General features: G+C 43.3%; 1 protein-coding gene across 2 annotated transcripts in view; it reads left to right on the top strand.

The window, feature by feature from the left end:
- Nucleotides 1-410: 410 nt before the first annotated feature.
- Gosr1 (golgi SNAP receptor complex member 1) overlaps nucleotides 411-23673 on the top strand; it is a 36914-nt gene continuing 13651 nt past the window's right edge. The window contains exons 1-6 of one of the 2 annotated variants that reach the window (XM_021177315.2): nucleotides 411-472; nucleotides 2595-2709; nucleotides 9046-9133; nucleotides 9402-9509; nucleotides 12818-12909; nucleotides 15221-15295. In XM_021177315.2, coding sequence (XP_021032974.1) covers nucleotides 442-472; nucleotides 2595-2709; nucleotides 9046-9133; nucleotides 9402-9509; nucleotides 12818-12909; nucleotides 15221-15295 — 509 coding nt within the window. In that variant the 5' untranslated portion in view covers nucleotides 411-441. Of the gene's footprint in view, nucleotides 473-2594; nucleotides 2716-9045; nucleotides 9134-9401; nucleotides 9510-12817; nucleotides 12910-15220; nucleotides 15296-23673 lie in introns of both variants that reach the window. The other variant, XM_021177314.1, reaches the window with a different exon arrangement.

The raw sequence follows: 23673 nt of genomic DNA, 5'->3' as shown, positions 1-23673 counted from the left end.
TAAAGGCATATACTACCATGTTCTGTTTATAGAGAGCTGGGGGTCGAACCCAGACCCTCTTACATACAGGCAAAGCACCTGCCCCATTAAGCTTGACCCCCCCCCCCAACCTCCGGTCCCAAGACATCCTATTTAAGGAGAGACAATGGAAACTGTGTCTCTCCTCTAAGTCACCTGCTGAAAAGAGGAACAATCCGAGATGAAGAAATTGAAGACTAAAGACTGGAAAGATGTGGTATGAACACCCAGAACAGCTAAACGACGCTTTCAAACGAGCTACTTAAAGCTGTAAAATAACGAATTGTCCACCAGGTGGCAGTGTCTAAGGAGGCTAGCGTATCCCATCAGCCTCGGCGCTCGGGGGTGGAAGAAGGCGTGGTGGTGACTCTCTGGCCTTCAAGGCCTCTACTCGCCTGTCCCGACTGACGTTGGGCAACAAAGATGGCGGCAGGAACCAGCAATTACTGGGAAGGTGAGGGCGAGGCCTCGGAGTGGGTTCCGCCGGGTGCAGAGTGGACTTAATGAGGCTGGATCTTGAGGGAGGCAGCAGAGGGAAGAGCCAGGCTTCGGAATGAGCCACACTTTGGGATGAGGTTGTCCGAGAGAAGCCCTGGGCCTGGGAACTTGGGGAAGGAGCTGGGGCGGAGTGAGCCGGACCTGGGAAGGGGTTGGGTCCTGGAGTGGAGGGAGCCGGGATGGAGAGGAAGAGGCGCCTGAGGCTCCAGATGGAAGTGTGAGGGGTAGTGAGGCTTTCAGGATGGGGCTGCGGAGACGAGCTCTTGGGAGGAGGGTGTTGAGCAACAAGATCCAGAGCCCGGAAGACGATCAGTCAGAACCTTGGAGTTGAGGTCACTGTCAGACAACTAGGAGTGAGAAGGGACTTGTCAGCGCCAGCCTTGCAGGGATTTTTAGTGGACGGTCGTCTCCTCCTGGACCCCAACTGGCAATTTGAGATTGAGACTTTAATGACGACTGGGTGACAGAATACTGAAAATAACTGTACCTTCTTCCCTGGACTCCAAGATCGGTTTTGTTAAAAATGATAGCAAAAAAGGTTCTAATGAATACGTTTGCTGTTCGTCTCCCGCCAGGAAAACCTTCAGTTGTGCTTATTTAATTCCTGAAAGTCTGGTCCACTCAAGTGAGGTCACACAAAACCTTCCTAGTCACAGTGATCCACAAAGATCAGAAATGGCCCACTTTGTTTCATTTAACTGTTTGCTTATTTAGTTTTTAAACCTATTTCCTCTTTTTGGCCCGTGAAGCCCCTGGGAAATATGGTATTGTCACCATCAGCCAGTAGATCTAAGGGACTGAATTTTATGTTCTGTCATGTTTTCAAAATACATTCTACTTTATGCTTTTCATTAGACTAAATAGATAAATAGAATTACAGAGAAACTTGCCTATAGTTTAAACCATGTATTTAAAATGCCCTTTGGACATACTTGTCGTAGCTAGAATTTCTTTTTAAACGATGTAGATGGAAGTGGCTGCTATGATAGTCATTAGGCTGTGGGTTCTTGAAACACTATACTGTAATAATTAAAGCAACTAATATATTGACAAGATATCTTTGTACCAGATGCTTTAAGCATGTATAGAAAACCTGAAGGCTTGAGGTTTTTAAATGAACTGGGTCATCAGTAAATCTCAAAGACAGTAGGTGGCTGAGCTGACGTTAGGAGTGGGATTTGGTCTCTGGGTAGATACGCTCCACCATATAATTCTGCTTCCTGCCTTGGATTGCAAAATATAATGACACAGTGTCTTGATATTCTTCAGTCCTGAGACATTCTTACATTATTCCTTCCTGTGTTTACTCCTTTCATTTGAATTCCACCATGAACACACACACACACATACATACATACATACATATTGGGTTTCCAAGTATGACTCCTTTCATTCAGCCGTTCAGAAACCAAGCTTCTACACCAGTTTATCTGTTTGCTTCTACTTTTAAAAACATATGCTTTAAAAAAAAAAACCTGTCACAGTTGTATTTTTGTCTTGTTCAAAGTGTACTCTTTGTTTTTACCTGACCCCCCCCCAATTTTATTTTATTTTTTATTAATTTGCTTTTACTTTTTCCTTGTGTTTAATTGCTGAGGTATTTTGCCTGTTTGAAAAAAAGAAAAGACAAGACCCAAACTCCTAGCAGAGTTTTGAAGCAAAAAGAAAAATGTGTCAAAAAGAATGCTAGCTTCTTAGAAAGCTATCTGGTAAATGATGTGAGGGTTAGAGACCATCTTCACTTCTCCGTGATTTATATTCTCCCCTTGTTGCCCTTTAAGTTACAGCAGTTGGTTGTTGCTGTGAGAGCATTCTCAGGGATGCTATGGCACTGACTGTCAAGCTGTCTTTGAAAGAAAAGGGACAGGTTGTGTGTCTCCCACAACTGCCTCCCTCATGGCTCCCATCTGAACTTTAAATACTTGACCAACTTATTTTCTTAGACATGCCTTTGGTTTCTGAGTAACTAGATCAGAGATCAATACGTGATCATTTTCATAGTTGCCTTTCTTAAAATATCTTAGGAATTTAGCGTCTACTGACAGACGAATGATTTACTTTTGTAATTTTCTTAAAAGATCTCAGGAAACAAGCTCGGCAGCTGGAAAACGAACTTGACCTGAAACTCGTTTCCTTCAGTAAACTCTGTACGAGCTACAGCCACAGCGGCACCCGGGATGGAGGACGCGATAGGTACAGGTACTGCCAGACTCTGATGCCTGACTCTGGGATGCTTTAAAAGGACGCGGACATAGAACTCTGTTACCTGATCTGCTGCTAAACTAGTGATGTTTTGATTTTGTTGTCATTATCTTTGTGTGTATGTGTCTGTCTGTCTGTCTCTGTGTGTCTCTGTGTGTGTGTGTGTTAGTCTGTGTGTGTCTGTCTGTGTATCTTTAATCCCAATTCTTCCTAATTCTTGAGACTAACATTTATTTGAGATCTTAGACAAAGATTGTGATAGCTGAGGAAGAAACTTCTTGAGTTTAAAAATGAGTTTGTATCAGTAGTAAGTTTCTAAAGGCAGGCTTGTACACTTCTGCCAGCACTAGGAGGCAAAGACAGGGGACACTGCTCCATAGCAGATCCAAAGGAATTTCATTCTTAGTTAGTCCACAGAAATGTCTGGTCTGCCCACATGATCTTTGTTTTTTTTTTTTTTTTTTTTNTATTTCGAGATAGGGTTTCTCTGTGTAGCCCTGGCTGTCCTGGAACTCACTCTGTAGATCAGGCTGGCCTCGAACTCAGAAATCCGCCTGCCTCTGCCTCCACAGGGCTGGGATTAAAGGGCTCTACCACCATCTGGCTGATATTTTTGTTTTCTGATTTCTCAGTGGAACTGTATACACGTATGCAGACTGTTTTTCTGGTGTTTATGGTTTAGAAAGAATCTAATGCAGGACCCTCACAGTCATGGAAGGTGGTGGTTGTGGTTGTTGCTGTTGTTGTTGTTGTTGTTGTTTTGAGAAACTAGCATATTACAACTCAAGGAAAGGTTATTTGGTGGCAGGGGGTGTGGTCAGGGGGTGAGAGCAAGGTTTGAGACAGGGTTTCTCTGTGTAAAGAGCCCCTGGCTGTCCTGAAACTTGCCATGTAGTCCAGCCTGGCCTCTAACTCATAAGAGATCCACCTGCCTCTGCCTCCCTAGTGCTGGGATTAAACGTGTGTGCCACCATGTCTGGCTGAAAGTTTATATTTTTAAATTTTCTGATTATTTAATCACTTGTTTCAAAAAAAAACAGGAAATGTTTGAGGTTCTTAGAAATATAAATAATAACATGAACCCTATTTTGTTAGTGTCTCTTTTTAAAATATAACCAATGCAAGTTAAATAAAGCCCCCGGTAGCATCCCACACTATACTTCTCATTTACATAGAAATCTCACTATTTTTTTACAGATCTTGGTATTTCTAGTCAAGTCCTAGTATTATACAAGAGCTATTTTGTAGTTTGCCTTTTTAAATTTAGCATTGTCTAACATTGTTCAGCCAAGGGTGCATTTGGTCACTGCCTTTATTTGCTACATATATTAAACAACCATGTTAGGGCTTAACTATTTGATAGATACTTCTAATTTTTGATACTTAACAATAATTTTAATAGCTAATATGATCACTGTATTTGAAGTTCTGTTCTCAAATTTTTGTATAAATGTTGCTATGGACATTTTCACCGGGATTGTACTTACATATACACCCAGCCATGAGATTATTGGTAGCAGAGTGGAGGGTGGGTATTTTCTAGCTAATATTGACAACAATAAAACTGAGCTCGAATCTCCAGAACACACATCCTGTATACATCACAACAAATCTCTTTTTGCTATTTTTTAGCCAAAGTGTTGGTCCTTTTGCATAGGGACTATGGCTTACAAAGCTAGCAGGTACAATGTGTTGACTCAGGGACCTAGACACCAGCTGGTGGCACCCATGGACCTCAGGGCAGGACTTTGTTTTGCACACTTTCATTCACCAAGTAAGGGGCATGAGGGTCGTTTTTGCTTTTTTTTTTTTTTTTTAAGATTTATTTATCATTATATCTAAGTACATTGTAGCTGTCTTCAGACACACCAGAAGATGGTGTCAGATCTCATTAAGGATGGTTGTAGGTCACCATGTGGTTGCTGGGATTTGAACTCAGGACCTTCGGAAGAGCAGTCGGTGCTCTTAACCTCTGAGCCATCTCACCAGCCCTGCTTTTGTTTCTTACTGAGTGTGTTTTCTGTTCAGAACGCTTTTTTTTTCTGGATTTAAGGCTCATATCTGTTTTTTCCAGCAGTATACAATTTTCAAACGCAAACCTGCCAGGAAGTATTGTTATGGGATGTTTTTCCTGTGCTCTCTGCTTGGATTCCCTTTTAAAGAAACAATGTCTTGAGAACATTCTGAATTCAGCTACAAACTGGGACTGATTTTGCTTTCCCTAGAGAGCCTAAGGTTATGAGGTTGCAGGCTGAGGCTGGAGCTCCGTGTCCAGGAACTGTAATCCCCAGCTCTGGAAAATAAAGACAGACTGTGCATGCTGTCTTAGTTAGGGTTTTACTGCTATTAACAGTCACCATGACCAAGGCAAGTCTTATAAGGACAACATTTAATTGGGGCTGGCTTACAGGTTCAGAGGTTCAGTCCATTATCATCAAGGCAGGAACATGGCATCATCCAGGCAGGAGGAGCTGAGAGTTCTACATCTTCATCTGAAGGCTGCTAGCAGAGCAGCTAGGATGAGGTCTTAAAGCCCACACCCACAGTGACACACCTACTCCAAAAGGGCCACACCTCCTAATAGTGCCAGTCCCTGGCCAAATATATCCAAACCATCACACATGCTCAGTGTTGGTTTTGATTTCCAGCATGTCGCACAAATACAGTCATCAGTGAACAGAACTTTTCTTTTAAGAGTCTTGGGTTCTTTTTCTGTATGTTGAGAGTCAAGGGCTGTGGATCACCTCACACCTATTATCTGAACTAAATCCAACTGATCCCTGATGTTAAAGAGAATGAGGTGGGGTTTAAAAAAAAAAGAACTATTTATTTGTTTTATGTAAGTACATTGTCACTGTCTTCAGACACACTAGAAGAGGTTTCATTACAGATGGTTGTGAGCCACCATGTGGTTGCTGGGAATTGAACTCACAACCTCTGGAAGAGCAGTCGGTGCTCAACCAGCCCTGAGAATGAGGGGTTTTCCTTTTTTTTTTTTTCTTTTAATAAGAATGAGGTTTTTTTTTAACCATTTCCCTGGACTTCTCTACTGTCCTAAGAATAGTGAATATTGGAAGAGATTGCCCTGTTACTTATTCATTCAACAAGTATTTAAGGAACAGTAAATACCACTTGACAGGTGCTGGGCATATGTGTATGAGAAGACAAGCAGTTTCCTTCTTGATCTCTACAGCCCCATTGTTCTCTTCAGTGTACCTTGTGGGAGGGTTCAGATCAGCGGCAGAGAGAGCTGTTCTGTGGCTGTACACCCTCGGGGGTACCCTCACAACCTTGGTTTACGGGACACAGTAAAAAAACTGACCCCAGTCTCCACCTTGATCACTATGTGACCCAAGCTGGTCTCAACCCTGTTACCTTCCTACCTCAGCCCCCCAAGTGCTGGAATTACAGATGTGCACCATCATGCCTGCCTAAGAACTAGATATGTTCATGTCATGTTACAAGGCATAGAAATGGGAATGTATGCAGAAGAAATAAAGCTTATGACCTAGTGAAGCATCTGAAATAAGAATCCTTATTAAAGCCAGGCCTGGTACATACCTGTAGTCCCACACTGAAGAGAATGGAACAGAAAGACCACGTGTTCCAGGCAAGCCTCTGTCTTTACGGGAAAAAAAATCTGGGGCTGGAGCCATAGCTGCTTTTGCAGAGGACCTAGGGTTGATTCTCAGCAACTGCATGGCCTCCCTCACAAGTGCTTATAACCAAGTCCGGGGAATCTGGTGCCCTCTGGGCTCTTGCAGCTCTGCATGCACATGATGTACATAAACTCATGCAGGCAAGCAAGCACACCCATAAATAAGGTAAAATAAGTGAGGTTTTTAAACAGTTCTTACTAGCAGCTCTTTAGCAGGCTCACTGACTGGCTTCATTATGAAAAAAACCTCTGCCAGGCGTGGTGGCGCACGCCTTTGATCCCAGCACTCGGGAGGCAGAGGCAGGTGGATTTCTGAGTTCGAGGCCAGCCTGATCTACAGAGTGAGTTCCAGGACAGCCAGGTATTTGAGGGGACAATGGTCACTGAGGTTCTTTTGACATTGAGTTGATGACTTAGTGTTTTGAGTTGCCACATTCAAGCGCTGTGTTAGAGCCGGAATCAGCCTCTACTCAGGCTGGAGAGTGTGACCCGTTTCGGTTTTGTTGGGAATAACTGGTCTGTACTAAGCTGCTCATGTGATCGTGTGCACAGTATGGGTTTCTAATGAAGGGTACTGGTTTTTGAGAACAGACAAATGAAACTTTTAGAATTTGTATCTGTCAGACATCTTTCATCTGTGAAAAGTCAGATTTCTGGCTGGCTACTCTGATATAAAGAGATGTTAAACACATTCTTGTCAACTAGGATGAGGTGGGTGTGTGTTGTGAGGAGCGGGGGGGGGGGGGGGGGGGGGGGGGCTGCTGGTCTGAAAGCCTGCTGGCCTCAGCTGTGAGCCTGAATGCTGTCTGCTGAGTCCTGAATCACTGTTCATTCGGGTCATTTACATCTCAGTCTTCCGTTTGATAAGAATCATTAAAGGAAGAGAGAATTTAAAAGCATAAGAAACCATATTTTTGGAGAAAAGGTAAAGATTATTTCCTCTTAGGCCTCATAATGTAATCTGTGACCAATTTTTTTCCCTTCGCTATTATAAGGAGCTTTTTGCTGTTTTCCATTATTCTTTCAGAATTTTAGTTGCTTAGAGGATTCTTTATCATTTGGGGAGTGGGTGCACAGCACTTGGAATGCCTTTATTTCATTTACATTTTGTACTGTTTTTTAGTATTTTTGGGTTTTTTTGTTGTTTTTTGGTTGGTTGGTTGGTTGGTTTTTTTTTTGTTGTTTTTGGTTTTTTTTGTTTTTGTTTTTTTTGTTTTGGTTTTCTGAGACAGGGTTTCTCTCTGTAGCCCTGGCTGTCCTGGAACTCACTCTGTAGACCAGGCTGGCCTTGAACTCAGAAATCCGCCTGCCTCTGCCTCCCAAGTGCTGGATCAAAGGTGTGTGCCACCACGCCTGGCAGAGGTTTTTTTTCATTGATTTATTTTTTTCACTTTATATCCTGATGGCGGCCTCCCTTCCTCCTCTCCTCTCCTCTCAGCCCCACCCCTACAAATCCTTCCCCTCATTATCCCTCCCCTTCTCCTCAGTGAAGGCAACCCCCCCCCAGTACCCCCTCCCCCCAGGGACATCCAGGTGCAGTAAGTAGGACCGAGCTCGTCCTCTCTCACTGAGGCCCAGCCAGGCAGTGCGCTTAGAGGAGAGGCAGCAACAGAGTCAGAGACAGCCTCCGCTCCAGTTGTTAGGGGACCCGCATGAAGGCCAAGCTGCACATTTGCTACAGATGTGTAGGGGACCTAGGGCCACCTGAGCATGCTCTTTGGGCTCTTTGGTTGGTGGTTCCGGCTCTATGAGCCCCATGGGCTCAGGTTAATTGACCCTGTAGGTCTTCTTGTGGTGTCCTTGACCCTTCCAACTCTTCTACAGACTGCTCAAGCTCCATCTGGTGTTGGGCTGTGGCTCTCTGCACCTACCTCCATCCACTATTGGATGAAGCCTCTCAGGAGACAGTTATGCTAGGCTCCTGTCTGCAAGCATAGCAGAGTATCATTAATAGCATCAGAAGTTGGTTGTCTCACATGGGTTAGGTCTTAAGTTGGGGCAGTCATTGTTTGGCTGTTCCTTCAATCTCTGCTCCATTCTTATCCTGTGTATCTTGAAGGCAGGATACATTTTAGGTTGAAGGTTTTGTGGGTGAGTTGATGTTCCCTCACCCTCCACTGGAAGTCCTGCCTGACTACAGGAGGTGGCCACTTCTGTTTCCATATCCCTCCCTGGTAGGAGTCTCTAGGGTTACCCCCATCCCCTCCTCACCCCCTCTCCCATCCAGTTCCCTCCCTCCATCCACCTCCCATGACTGTTTTGTTTCCCCTTCTGAGTGAGACTCACACACGCTCCCTTGGGCCCTCCTTGTTACTAGGTTTCTTTGGGTTTGGCTGTCCTGTACTTGGTGGCTACTCTCCACTTATCAATGAGTACATGCCATGCGTGTCCTTTGGGTCTGGGTCACCTCACTCAGGATGCTATTTTCTAGTTCAGGACAACGTATAGGAGTAAGTTCCCTCCCTCTACCTTGTGGATCCCCATGACTGAACTCGAGTCACCAGGCTTGGCTCAGGCACCTTTATCCTCTGACCATAAAATCATAATCTTTAAAGAAAGATAAAGAATGTTTTGGAGTTTATTTGATCTCTTTAAGAAAAATTACCTGATTATTTTAATATGTTTTAAAGGGCTAAGTAATTGATTTTTTTAATTGAACTTCTCTTTAGTTCTGACACAACACCACTATTAAATGGATCAAGCCAAGACAGAATGTTTGAGACAATGGCAATTGAAATTGAACAGCTTTTGGCAAGGGTAAGTGCTTTTGGGTAAACAGCTAGTTTGCTGTTTGTTAGATATGACTCTGCATTATATTGTTTACTGAAAACATCCATTCATTCACGGCGTGTTCCTCCTCTGGCCACTTGAATTTTAATGGCAGCCATCCAAATTGTAACATGTCATTTGTGGGGATTGCCAGTGACTGGCCTTGTCTTGTTTGCTGTCAGCCAAGAGGACATATAGGCAGAGAGTTTACTGAGCTATGTTTAGTGCTTTTAAACTATTTTCCTTTTCTTTCTAGCTTACAGGAGTAAACGACAAAATGGCAGAGTACACCCACAGTGCAGGGGTGCCCTCCCTGAATGCAGCCCTGATGCACACGCTGCAGCGACACAGAGACATTCTGCAGGTGGGGTATGGGGCGTAGTGATGTCTCCATGTTACTGAGGTGGCTGGAAGAGGAGTAGCTAACCGTGGTTAGAGTGTCTTTTTAGCAAATATCAAAAGTATAACAAAGCACCATTAATGTGTAAAGATTTATTAGGTGGTATTAAAGTACAGATGTATAGATTGGAAGGCAAACATTTTTATTACAGAAAAAAGTAAACAACTATGTGATTTAAGAACTCTTTAAAAATTGGTACCCAACTTTAAATCTTAGCACTCATGAGTCAGGCAGTCCAGTTTCAATGAGTTCAAGGCCAATCTAGTCTATATAATGAGTTCCAGATCAGCCAAGACCACATAGTGAGACCCTGTCTCAAGATGATGGTGGTGGTGGTGATAGGAATAGGAGAGATGGCTTCGTGGGTCAGAGTGCTTGCAATGAAAGCAAGAGGATCTGAGTTCAAATCCCTAGAGCCCATATAAAAGCCAGGCATGGCCATATGCATCTGCAACCTCAACTTTGAAGGAGATGAAGACAGATGATCCTAAGAACTTTCTGGCCAGCTATCCTAGCCAAAAGAGCAAGCTTTAGATTCATTGAGAGACTTAAAAACTAGATGGAGAGCAATAGAAGAAGATATCCATGTTCATTTCTGGCCTCTGCACACATGTTCATAGGAAACACACATGCACATACCTAAGCAAAGAGGAATGTTTTCCAAAGCTTTTCTTTCTTACATGTATGTATGTATGTATGTATGTGTCTATGTGCATGTATGGAGATCAGAGGACACTTTATATAATTCAGTTCTAGTTTTCCACCATGTGAGTTCTTGGGATTGAACTCAGGCTGTCAGGTTTGGCAACAAGTGCCTTTACCTACTGAGCCATCTTTCTGGTCCACAACTGGGAATCTGAGTACTGTGGCACACAGCTGTAACCCCAGGACTTGCAAGATTGAGGAAGGTGGAGTACCATAAGTTGGAAGTCAACTTGGTATGCATAGTGAATTCTAGGCCAGCCAGGGATACATAGTAAACCTCATCTTGAAAGGGGATTGTGGAGGTGGGGAATAATAGCAAGGAGCAGAAGTATAATTCGGTGGTAGGATTTGTGATCAGTGTGCACAAGGCCCCACACTCAGCCTGCAGAAGGCCAGGTGCACGCCATGCACTCACCCAGAGAGAAGGACCAACAATGGAGGGTTGGGATTGCGGTCAGTGGTAAAACACTGAAGCATTCTCACTAAAGAGAAAGGGAGTGGGGACTCCAGCTCAGGTGTCAGAATGTACACAGAGCCCTGAGTTTAGTTCCCAAGTCTCCTAGTTCAGGCTTAGAATCCTAGCACTTAGAAAGAAGACACAGGAGAACCAGAAAGTCAAGGCTAGACCAGGCTGCTAGACCCTGACTCAGAAAAGAAAAGAACAAAGCAAGAAAAAAGTATTTACGACCACTGTAGATGTCTGACATGACTTTGGAGCTTCTCATTGGTACAGTTAATGAAAAAACAACAGCAAAGCCTGAGATAAATATTTGAAAGGAAGAGGCAAATTTGTAACATGTGGCATGATAACATCATATATGTCTGACACACCAAGAAAATTAAAATAATAGAAGTTAGAAGTAAACTCAGTAAGACAGTATATATAAAAGCAAGCCATTGTGCTCTGTACACACAGTGGCCCATTGGGCACTGAACTAAATGGGGTGAGGCCAGGCGGAGCAGAGGGCAAGCATGAATGAGGCCCTTGTTCAGCCACTGGCACCAAAAGTGAAACACACACAGCCAGCCAGGTGTGATGGTGTTACCTTATAATCCCAGTACTCGGAGGTAGAGACAAGATGATCAGGAGTTCAAAGCCAGCTTGGGGAATAAATGAGACCTTACATATACATGTATAAAGGGAAAATAGGAAGTGATTTCTCTTTAGGGGCAGGCTTTATGCTCTGGCTTAGTAATCCGTACTTTTCCCTGACTTTCAATCCCCCTGCCTCAGCCTCCAGATACTGATGTTCCAATCTGTGCCCATAGTCAGCTCTTCTTTTTTTTTTTTTTTTTTTTTTTTTCATTTTATTTTTGAGACAGTTGCCTTTACCACAAACTGGCCCTGAATTCCCAGTCCTCTTATTCCACTTCCTAAGTACTGGAATTACAGCTGCACCACCGGGCCTGACTTTCTTTACTTATTTTAGAATGACAAGATGATATCAAAGTTCATTTAAATATCATCTAAAATAACCAAGAATAAAGCGTAATATAGTTCTGAAAGTGAAGAAGCGTATTTAAAGCCGGCCGTGGTGGCGCACGCCTTTGATCCCAGCACTCAGGAGGCAGAGGCAGGCGGATCTCTGAGTTCGAGGCCAGCCTGGCCAGGACAGCCAGGGCTACACAAAGAAACCCTCTCTAAAAGTATTTAATTTTACCACTCAGTCAGGTGCCGGTACCTGTGTGTATAGAGCCTAGAGGTCAACCTTTGGTAGTTGGTTGTTCCTAGGTTTTTGAGGCAGAGTCTCTCTAGGACCTGGGGCTTGCCAGTTTGGCTAGGATAGCTGGCTGGTGAGCCATAGGGCTTCTCCTGTCTCTGCCTCCTGACTGCTGAGATGACAAGGGTAAACTCACGCCCAGCTGCGAACAAATGGGTCTTTACTGGCAGATTTTCCTCTCTTTCTCTCTCTCCCTTCCTCTCTTCCTTTCTCTCTTCCCCCTCACTCCCTTTTTCTCCTCCCCCACCACTCCTAAAGATTTAAATGTAGAAAAGCAGAGGAAAGCAGGGGAAGAAAGAAAATCCATCCAAGTTCCAAATAGAGCATGGGTGAAATTTATAGATTTCTGAGCATTGAAGAACTGAGGAAGATCTAATGTCAGAAACTACAGCAAAAGACTCAATTGTTTAATATACATAAAAGTAATATTAAATATGAAAGACAATAGACAAAGTGAATGAAAAATATAAACTTTCTTAAAAATGAACGGGGGGTGGGGGGTGTAGCTCCATGGTCGAGCATTTGCTTTGCATATGTAAAGCCATGGGTTGGACCCTCAGCACTGAGGGGAGGTGGGGATGGGGGCAAGGGTTTGGAAAAGTAAGCTCTCAGCCTTACTAAGTACACCAATGAGTAGGAAATCGCTCCCTTCTTTTACCCTAGGCTGTTTGAAGTCATTTTGTCTTAGATTTTTTTCCCTTATAATTCTGTCCTGTGTGGTAAGGTACTAGGTGGTAGGACATTTAGTGTTTTGTAATGTGTAGCCTAATGAGCATGTACAACTACTTTAAAAGGATAAAAGTAAATTAATAGTTTGTGTTGAATCCGGATGTTGATTTATTTCAGGATTATACGCACGAATTTCATAAAACCAAAGCAAACTTTACGGCAATACGGGAAAGGGAGAATCTCATGGGATCAGTACGAAAAGATATTGAGTAAGTTACCTTCATGTTATTGCATGCAGTGTTTATGTGTTCTGTTTAGGCTGTGTCTGTAGTTAATTGCAAATTGAGTAGCAACACCAGGATTTAGACTTTGGGGTTTCTGATTTTCCATTTCATTTTCCTTTGAAGCTTGCTAAAGTATGGGCGGATTCGACTTTGCCATCTCCCAGGCTTCCTGTGAGCCCTTGCCAGCCTTGACTTTCTTAGGTCCAGCCTGAGTGATTCCCTTCCCGCCCATGCTGAGAATGGCAGGAATGCTGATGTCTAAAGGTTCTATTTCCCTGCTGCTTGCTTCTCTCTCTATGTTCAGATAGCTGTTAGTGTCCTTGAAATTCTGAACTAGGTTTGTATGGGAGCAGGAGTTTCTAGGTTTAATATAGAATCAAAGCCTTGCAAGACTAAGGCCTTCTGGCATTTTACAGTGGTCTTAGTCCGTAGATTTGCTCTTTCCATCCATCGCTTCATCGTCCCCTCGGGAGCATAGGCTAGCATTCCACTTATAGTCATGTTTTTACAACTGACCTTGACTGATGAAGTCCTGTAGAGCATCTAACTGATGCTGAAGATTTTCTGTCTTGTTTTTGTTTTCTTGAGGCATAGGTCAGGTTGGCTTTGGTTGTGGCACTCCTGACTCTGCTTCCCAAGGGCTGAGATGGTAGGTAGCTTCCACCATACCTAGACAGTTTTCCCATTTTGGACCATCTAATGAATGATACTACCATTCGTTTGTGATAGTTTATGATATTTTCATTATATCAACTAGAACACACGCTCATCACAAGCTGGTATGTGTTATGTGTGCTCTGAAAAACATTCCTAAAGAGACTCTCTACTTAGCATTATCGGGCCTGAAACCTGCTGTGTAGAGCAGACTGGCCTCAAACTCTGATTCCAAGGAGGAAAGAGGGAGAGTGTGTTTTGTTGTTTGGAGTGTAGAAGCCTTCTTTAATTTCTGTCCAGTTGCCTGGCAGACACAATTTGAAGACTGCAGTCAGAACCAACAGAAGGCAGCCTTTAATAGCTATACATTTAGCTCTTCCACAGCTTGTGGGAACCACTAGAATATAACCCTTTAGTTTCTGAAAAAAATGTTGATAAAATATATTCATTCATTCATTCAACCATTGTCTCAGTACCGCTATGAACAAGACATCCTGGAAATAGTCGGTGTGAAAATGGCAGCTTAGCTGTGAAGGAGTCTATGATCACAGTGCTAGAGGGGGCTTGTTAGTGAGTGAGGCCTAGTAACACCTAAGTGGCGGCTTTGCTGGGGTTTTCTCTACTGTTTCTGCATTTAACACAGTCCTTTCTATGGATTACCTTTTTGGTGCCATTATACTCCTTTGAAAGAGGCAGCTATCATTAGGTCTTATTTTACAAAAGTCGGTGTCAAGAGGCTTTCTGCGATCATCTGGCTACATAATGGTGGTGCATAGACTTCAGAGTCATGTCAGCTGCTTTGCCAGTCTCTCCTGTGTCTTGCATGCTGTCACTGCTTCTCAGCCAGACCTTCGGGTATTATAACATGACCCCCTGCCTCTCAGCCAGACCTTCGGGTATTATAACATGACCCCCTATTCATAGACATTGGTACAGTTTAGGAACTTTAAAAAAAAAAAGTTCTTAAAGACCAGTTGTGGTGGCACATGCCTTTAACCTCAACACTCAGGAGGCGGAAGTGGGCAGACCCTGTGAGCTTGAGTCCTGGTATACATAGAGTTCCAGGACAGCCAGGGCTACGTAGAGAAACCCTGTCTCCAAAGAAAGAAAAGAAAGGGGGAAACGAAAAGAAAGAAATAAAATGTTGTTAATACTTACTTCTAGTGAAAAGCAGGAGAAGGAGAGTATTGATAGAGGTAAAGGTCACCTGTGGTCATTGTAATGTGCAGACAATGAACATGGAAATCCTGACGTGTGCCACCATTGAACATTTGGCCTCGGCTCGTGCTGCTGTGATGACTAACGTTGGTTCAGTGGCTTCTTGCCCCGTGTGCCATGTGCTCGTCTAACGTTGTAACACGAAAGTTAACACACCAAGGAAAAGTAGGAGCCCCCGTTCAGAAGCTTGGGTTAGTTTGGTGAAAAACAGAAAACCCCTACATCTAAACTGGAGAAACAAAATTCATCCTGTGCATCTGTGGTAGTGGGAGCACTCGGGGAGTGAAAATCATTCTATTCTGATTGTTTACTTGAGACTGTGGAGAACACAGAACTCTCCTCTGCTATCATTAGGGTCAGTGCCTTAACCTGATGTTGCAGCACTTTCAAAATACGTTCTTGCCTTTTCTTGACATTGCTGTAGGTCGTATAAAAGTGGGTCTGGAGTGAACAACAGGAGAACGGAACTGTTTCTGAAAGAGCATGACCACCTTCGAAAGTAAGTGCTGCCTGCTTTCCCGTGCTTGCTGATGCATGTACCTGGGAAGACACTTTATCCCCGGAAGGGCTCTGCTGGTGGGGATCCAGGCTGCTGTGAGGGGTTTCGGTGGAGGTGGACAGCAGCTCATGAGCCATGATTACATGATGCCCTGCGAGGATTTACCTCCTCTCTGCCTGTCTTCTCTTTTAGCCAGCATGCTGCTATGCTGCTGGTATCCCTCCTGCAAGCCATTGATGGTACCCACTGTAGTAATACTGATCCTTTATGTTTGAATGGTCTCTTCCCACTTACCTTATTGAAGAAACTTCATAAAGAGTAAAAAGGCCAAATATCAAGGGTAGAGGAAACAAATAAAAACAACAAACTAAGATTTCAGCAGAAAATGATTGAGTAAAGAATAAGTGTGCTTTAAAACAAGTCCCTCATCCTATCCCGTGTCAGCAATTTTTCTCCATGATTTTTTTTCTTGCTTGTATTTTGTGGTAAAACTTAAGGATCAGAACAGTTGTCTCTGAGCTCATCTAGTTAGCCCTTGAATGTCCATGCTAAATAGTCCATGTTAGGAATTAGTTTGCTATTTGCTACTGAACGTCATTAATTAGTTATGTGTGATAAGCTCAAGGTACTGTTGAATTCATTTGCCTTTAAAGACCACCACTTTAAATATAAACTGTTAAAATGAAGACACAAGTGACTGGAACAGTAGCTCAGTAGTTAAGAACACCAGCTGCTCTCACAAAGGGCCTGGGCTCCATTCCCAGCATCTACGTGGCAGCTCACAACTGTCTGTAACACCAGTGCCAGGGAATCTGATACCCTCTTCTGGCCTACACAGGCACCAAGCACACATGTAGGCAAAACACCCATACACAGCTGGGCAGTGGTGGCGCACGCCTTTGATCCCAGCACTTGGGAGGCAGAGGCAGGCGGATCTCTGAGTTCGAGGCCAGCCTGGTCTACAAAGTGAGTTCCAGGACAGCCAGGGCTACACAGAGAAACCCTCTCTTGAAAAAAACAAACAAACAAACAAAAACCAACCAAACAAACAAACAAAATCCATACACATTAAAATAATATAAAATAAAAACACAGAACAGGGTGTGGTGGTGCGTGGCTGTAATCCCAGCTACTTAGGAAGGTGAGTCAGCATGGTTGCTTTGACTTTACCACTTCAAGACCACTTTGGGCAACAGTGTAAGAGTGTGTCTTAGTATACATGTACAAACACATGTACATTTACATACACACATGCAGATATCAAAATCCTATGTGTGGTGTTAAGGAATGAAGTCATGGTAGGCCAGGGCTCAACCTCTGAACTACCTACTTAGACAATTCAGGTCTTTTTAGAAGCTGTGATTCTTCTAGTGTCAGAACTAGTTGGTTTTGGATTCTGTTTTTTGTTTTTATTATTAATCTTTGTATGTTTGCATGTACATGTGCATGTATGTGTGCATGCATGTATGCATAATAGAATATAGAGGCCTGAGGTTGAAAATAATCTTCTGTCTTCCACCTTATTCATTAAGGCAAGGCCTCTCAAGTCCACGGCTCCCCAGTATGCTCGTCTTTCTGGCCACCTCGCCCTGGGGATCCTTTGTCTCCTTGTGCTGAGGCTTGAGTTACAGATGGTCCTCTGCACCTCCCAGTGTCCCCATAGCGTCTGGTGATCTCAAATCTGGTCATCATGCTTATATGGCAGTTATTTTAACCACTGCACCATCTCTCCAGCTCCTTTTCTTTAAATTACATTTTATTTACTATTTTGTGTTTGCAGGGTATGTGTCATAGCATATACATGGAGGTCACAGAACAAGTTTTGGGAATCTATTCTATGATTCCACTGTGCGAGCTACAGGGATCAAACTCCTACATGGTGGAAGGAAAGAACCAACTTCTATAAGTTGTCCTCTGACCTGCATGTATGTTGTGACAGGTGGAGTGTATGTGTACACACACACACACACACACACACACACACACACACGCAGGGTAAATTAAAATGTAATTTTATGTGTACGAGTGTTTTGCCTACATATATGGGTGCTGCATGCATGCCTGAAGAGACCAGAAGAGGGTGCTAGACCAAGATGGTTGTGAGCCACCATGTGGGAACTGAACTCAAGTTCTCTGCAAGAGCGTCAAGTGCTCTTAACTGCTGAGCCCTCCCTCTCCAGCCCCCGATTTAAAAAAATAGAAAATAAAAGCAAGTAGATGTAAAAGGAAATACTTGGCGATTCTACAGGTACTGTCTCTACCCAAAATGTCCTCACTAGGTCTAGCATTCTTTCTGGCCCTCACTCTCACGAGGGTTCTGATTGCCTTGTCAGTTCTTTGTCCGTTTATTTACATCTGTAAAGGAAGAATGTCTCTCCATATTCCATTCTGTTCCTCAAGGAGGGCTCAGATGCAGTGAGCTTTGTCTAAGATTCTAGTTACTTTGTTGCTCACACCATTGGGCCTTATTTGGGTTAGCATCTGTCATTGGCATGCCTTGTTATTCTGGGGTGCTTCCTGTAGTTCCTGGTAGCATGGAGTAATCATGGCTCATGTTATATTTTCCTTCCCTCAGCTCAACCACTTTACTAAGCAGCCTCAGGGTTTCTTTTATTGGCATGTGTTACTAAGGAACTTAGACCTGGGTGTAAGGAGGGGATTGGTTGATTGGTTGGTTTGGTTTGGTTGAGTTGGTTTGGTTGGTTTGGTTTGGGTTGGACTGGGTTGGTTTGGTTCGGTTTGGTTTGGTTCGGTTTAGTTGGGTTGGGTTGGGTTTGGTTGGGTTGGTTCGGTTTGGTTTGGTTTGGTTTGGTTTGGTTGGGTTGGTTCGGTTTGGTTTGGTTGGGTTAGGTTGGGTTGGTTTGGTTGGGTTGGTTGGTTTGGTTTGGTTTGGTTGGGTTAGGTTAGGTTGGGTTGGTTTGGTTGTATTGCTACTGAGGTGATTGTTTCCAGGCACCTTGGTGATAGTTTTTATCATGAATGTGTTTCACTTTTTAAATTAATAATTAATTGTAGCTATTGAAGGGAACAATCATATTTCTCCTCATTTATTATAATGTAATAAATTACATTATTTTCAAATATTAAACCAGTATTGAATACCTGGAGTCCCACTTGTTCATGAAATATTGGATTGGAACTGTTTGATTTACGTTAAGGAATTCTGCATTATTCTTATGAAATATAATGTAGTTTTCTATTCTGGAAATGTTTTTGTGAGTTTTAATTCAAGTAATGCTGTCTATTTTAAGTGACTTGGGCCGTGTCCCTTCTCTGTTTTTCTGAAATACAGTTTGTGTGGGCTTAGTGTTGTTTCCTTCTTACATATGGAGTTTCCCAGTGAATCCACCCAGCTCAGGGTTCCCTTTGTGATAGGATAGAAGTCGAATGTGCCTGAGCCAGTAGGTGGCTCACTGGAGTCAGCTCAGTGTAGACACAAATGATCCTTTGCCAGAGGAGTTGGAGTGCTACCAGCAAGGATGTGATATTCACAGGGCTCCAGTGATGGTTCAGCCAGCTGGGAGCGTCAGGTTTGGCTTTCTGTTTTCTGCAAGGCTGCAGACCGTAAGCAGAGCGGAGGATGCTTTAGCTGAACCCCCCTCACCCAGTCCTCTTCCTGGAAGAGGTTTTACTTTAACACTCCCTTCTTCCCCCAGGTCCCTCAAATGAATTAGCTTTTCCTGGGCCTGTAGCGCCCTCCATGTAGGGTTGGTCATTTTACTATGCTTCTTGTCACTTTGTTTCTTTGTAGCCGGCTGCCTACTACCTGGGCCTGTTTCCTTTCCCATATATGTTATAGTTAAAATTAATATCAATTGGGAGTCTCTATCCCACCTTAGATCATTTAGTTCCCAGATAAAAGACACCAAACCTTTATATTTATAATGAGCTTTAGACAGCACTGGAGGTGGACAGATATCAACCCTCTAAGCTATTTAGTCTGCTTCCCTGCCAATAACTCTGAGCTATAACTTGCCATGTTCTACCTGGGCCACTTTTATTTCAACTGGCCAGCCCTTATGGCCGGTTCTTGTGATCCCTTGCCCGTGACATCTTCTTTCTCTTCCTCCTCCACTCTGCTTCAGACACCAAGCCCTGGAATCAAAGCCCCGCCTTCCTCTCTTCTGCCCAGCTACAGGCTGTAGGCATCTTTATTGACCAGTCAGGGATACTTGGGGGGGCGGGGTCATGTAGCATGCCTAGGTGTACTTAGGATTTCCTCATCCCTGAGGCAGCCAGATCTTGGGGGCCAGTATTTAGCATCACCATCCGTAGCAACAGACCAGACCTCAGTGCACATACACCAAGATAGGTCCGTCATCCTCCTTGCGTTTTTGCTTTGCTTTATCTAGTTGGTTTAATTTGTTTATTTTTTACTCTCCAGACAGCTTGTTTAGGTTCTGTGCTCACGTGCCCCTCTTTAAGGAGGCCTTTCTCTTAACTCAGCGAGCCCACCCTTGCTATGACTAACAAAGCTGCCTTTCTGTTTCCCTGAAAGCACTCTGACAGTGTGTAATGCTTGGTCCGTCTTCCCTGCTGGACCCTCCTGGAATATGTTTTGTGAGGGAGAACTTCGTCTACCATAGAATATTTGGATCTTCAACCAGCCCTTATTGTGCCATTAACACTTAATACCTAGGTGTTGTATGAATCAGTGGTTATAAGCAAGGCTGTTAATTTTGTTTTCATAAATATATGAATATACATTATACCCTAGTGTAGAAAACTCATTTGTTTCATTCAGTTATTCTCTATTGAATACTTACTATACACACACAAATATGAAATTAACTTTAGGGACTATAGGAAATAATTATTCATGTAACCACTTATCTTCTGCTTTGTAAAATGAGTTCCTTGTAAAATACTTTTGAAATTTTAAAATCTAGGCCTGGAGAGGTGGCTTATGACTAAGAGCGCTTGCTGCACAACTGTGAAACCTGGATTTAGATCCTAGCACCTGTAAGTCAGGTGTGGCCTCTCATGTGCCTGTGACCCAGCACTGCAGCACGGAGATAGAAGGAGCACTAGACAGCTGGAAACAGGAGCCCTGGCTCAGGGAGAGACCCCGCCTTAAAGGAGTAGAGCAGAGAGTGGGAGTGGAGGTCACCTGACACCCTCCTCTGGCTTCATGTGTACACGTGCGCACATATGTGCATATGCTACACAGAGAGAGAGAGAGAGGGATAGAGAGAGAGAGAGAGAGAGAGAGTTAAAGTCTTTAGTAAGTCTCAGGCATCTATGTACTGACAACAAGAACTGGAGAGTATATAGGTCGCAGTCTCATAACTGTTTAATAGTACAGCTTTTACGAAACGCACAGTTCCTAAATTTTGGTATTTGTCCCACACCTCACTACCTTCCCTGTGAGTTGTTTCTTTAAATTTTTATATTCATTTTAACAAGGAACCATCGTGGCCTGATTTTATAGAGAACCAAAAGACCAGTTGCTCTGAAAAGTGCATCGCATGGCTTCTCGTTCTCCACTTTTAGAGTGGCCTGAGCTCTGTGTTACGCAAGGATGAGTGCCATTGAAGTTGTCATTTTATAAAGTTGAGAACGTTCTAAAATTGCAAAGAATTTATATCTGGTAACTTTCCAGACACGGAGCCATTGTATAGAGCTTGTCATGCTTAAATAGGATGGGTTACCCTATTTAGTTGGTAACCTGTTTGCTCTTGTTCTGTTGACCACCTTGCAGGTAAAATGGAGAATGACCACACTAACTACTTGTGTTACTTTAGGTCTAACCATGTCTGTGAATGAAGAATTATTTTATAATCTGTTGACTATTTTTCATATCACATTATAGGCTTGTGTTTAGGGTTTTGACATTTTAACTTTAAATCTTACCAGCCGTGTCAGTGTATAGTCTAAAGGTTTTTGCAGAAATATTTTAGGTAGGGTTGTTTTGTTTGAGACATGGTCTTGTGTATTCCAGGCTAGCCTCGAACCCACTGTGATCTCCCAGCCTGTACTCTGTAAGTGCTGAAATTGTAGGTGTGTGCTTCCATGCCCAGCTTATGTGGTACCGGGGATTGAACCCAGAGCTTCACGACTGCTTGGCTGGCACTCTGCCAGCCTCGCTATGTCACCAGTAGGCTTTCTCTTTCCTTTTTGAGACAGGGTCTCATCACTATGTCTGTAGTACAGGCCCGCCTGGAACTCACAGAGATTTGAGCCCAGCTCCTCTGCTTCGTTGTTTATGTGCTGCTCCGCAAAGTGAGTCTGATGGCATAGACTTCACAGCAGTGCAACGAATAGAACAAGTGTAAGACTAACAGAAGTAAATAGCAGATCTGTACAGATAGCTCAGCCATGGAAGGCTCGGCTCACCAGTAAAAGGCAAGAAAGTAAGGACTAAAAGAGAAAGGGACTTTTTATATGGGATGGGGGTGTGCGTGTGTGTGCTGCTTCAGTGCAAAGATTTCAAGTGTGCACCACACCATAGCTGCATTTTTGTGTGGGTCCTGGGGATGGAACTCAAGTTTCTGTGCACACAGCAGGCAGTTTCCCAACTGAACAACTCCCACCCCCAATTTCATTTAATAGAAATTGAAGTGCTTTTAATGTTGGGATTGTCTTAGTAAAATGAAATTCCAACTCTACTAATAGACCGTGACCATTTTTGTAAAAAATACTCATAATACTGTGACCTTTACAATAAGCAATGGCTTTATCTCAAAAGTTTCCTGTGGGGCAGGAGAGGTGGCTTCCCAGTTAAGAGTGTGCACTGCTCTCGCAGAGGATTGGAGTTTGAGTTAGAGTCCGCAGCTGTGGCTGGTAGGACAAGTGCCTCTGGCCTCTGCAGGCAGCTGCAGTCAGGCACGAGTGTGCACACATCATAAACATAGTTAAAATAGAAAAGTAAGTCTCTAAAACGTTTTAAGACGTATCACAGAATTCATGTTGTATAATGGTCAGGCATAACAACTCTGAGTGAAATGATTTAAAATCCTGGTATTTAAGGACTTGGCCTTCCCTTTCTTGAGTGTTTACGCACTCCATTAGCTCAGGCAGCTTTGTTGAAGTAGACGGGAATGTTATAAGCTGGGACAGGGCTGCTGTCGGGGACGTCTGCTGCGTGGTAGTCACATTCACCCTCTGGACAGCACGCTTACATCAGCCTTGGATCCGTGTTCTTATTCGCTGCTGCTTACATAGTAGCTACAGTAAAATAAATTATGCACATGCATACATATTGTTTTTGTGTGTGCATGTATGAACTAATGACCCCAAGGAAAAACACCATAGGCAGAGAGAAAATGTTTACAAAATACACATTTGATAATAAGTGTTAACCATTGCTAGGACCACACACCAGACAGCTAAAGAGAACAAGAGACGTAGTTTGAAATACCAGTTCATTGTGACAAGAAGGACATGGTGGTAGTTAAGTTGTCCTCAGACAGCACTGGTTGACAGTGAAAACCTGGAACCTATATATTGAAATCCTACAGACTATCTGTAACCACAGGCTTCGAACTGTACAGTGGTTGGCAACTGGTAGCTGTCCTTGAGTATTTCAGGGTTCCTTGCTAGAGATAATTGTCTCTAGAGTGGTCTAGTTATTTACAGTGGTAAATGTCAAAGCACAGTGAGCTGGTTAGCTAAGGGTGACCTTGGACTTCAGGTCCTCCTGTCTCCACTTTCCAAGAACTAGGTTTATAGGTTTTCCTTACAACTGGTTTACAGTTAGGAGCTATTATAGATACTCATTTTTCTTTATTTTGAAATAAATAAAGAAAATCTGTCTTCAGTGACATACAACTCTTTTTTTTTTTTTTTTTTTTTTTTTGAGACTTGGTTTTTCTGTGTATCTCTGGCTATCCTGGAACTTGCTCCATAGACCAGGCTAGCTTCAAACTTCCAGAGATTTGCCTCCTCTGCCTCCCAGCTGCTGGGATTAAGGTCATGCGCCCTGATGGCACGTGACTTTCCTAAAGAAAAGACTTCAAATGGAGGTAGTGTCATAATGTGGGATTATAAAATTATGATTATAAGGATATGTGTATGTATGCTGCTGTGGAAAACGTAAAGATTATAAGGATTTCTTCAGTGCTAATCCTGATTGTTAGTCTATTAATGCTAGAAATATCTGTTACTCATTTATTTGTTCATTTATTAAGCATTTAATGAGCATGTCCTGTGTGCTAGGTACTGTACTAGACCCTGGGGAACCAAAGATGCATGAAAGTCATTCTCTACCCCTGGGACCCATGCTGTTTGGAGGAGTAGTAAACAAGTGTGCCTCCCTCTGAGAGAGCGTGTTTTCAAGTCTTAGCTGAGAACATAGGTGAAAACCTTTCCTGTCTCTGGCACAGTTGTTCTCAGCCTTTGTGATGCTGTGATCCCTTACAGTTCCTCCTGTTGGGGCA

Source organism: Mus caroli, chromosome 11, assembly GCF_900094665.2.
Source record: "Mus caroli chromosome 11, CAROLI_EIJ_v1.1, whole genome shotgun sequence".
Classification (NCBI taxonomy): Eukaryota; Metazoa; Chordata; class Mammalia; order Rodentia; family Muridae; genus Mus; species Mus caroli.
This window is presented reverse-complemented; position numbering and strand designations above follow the sequence as displayed.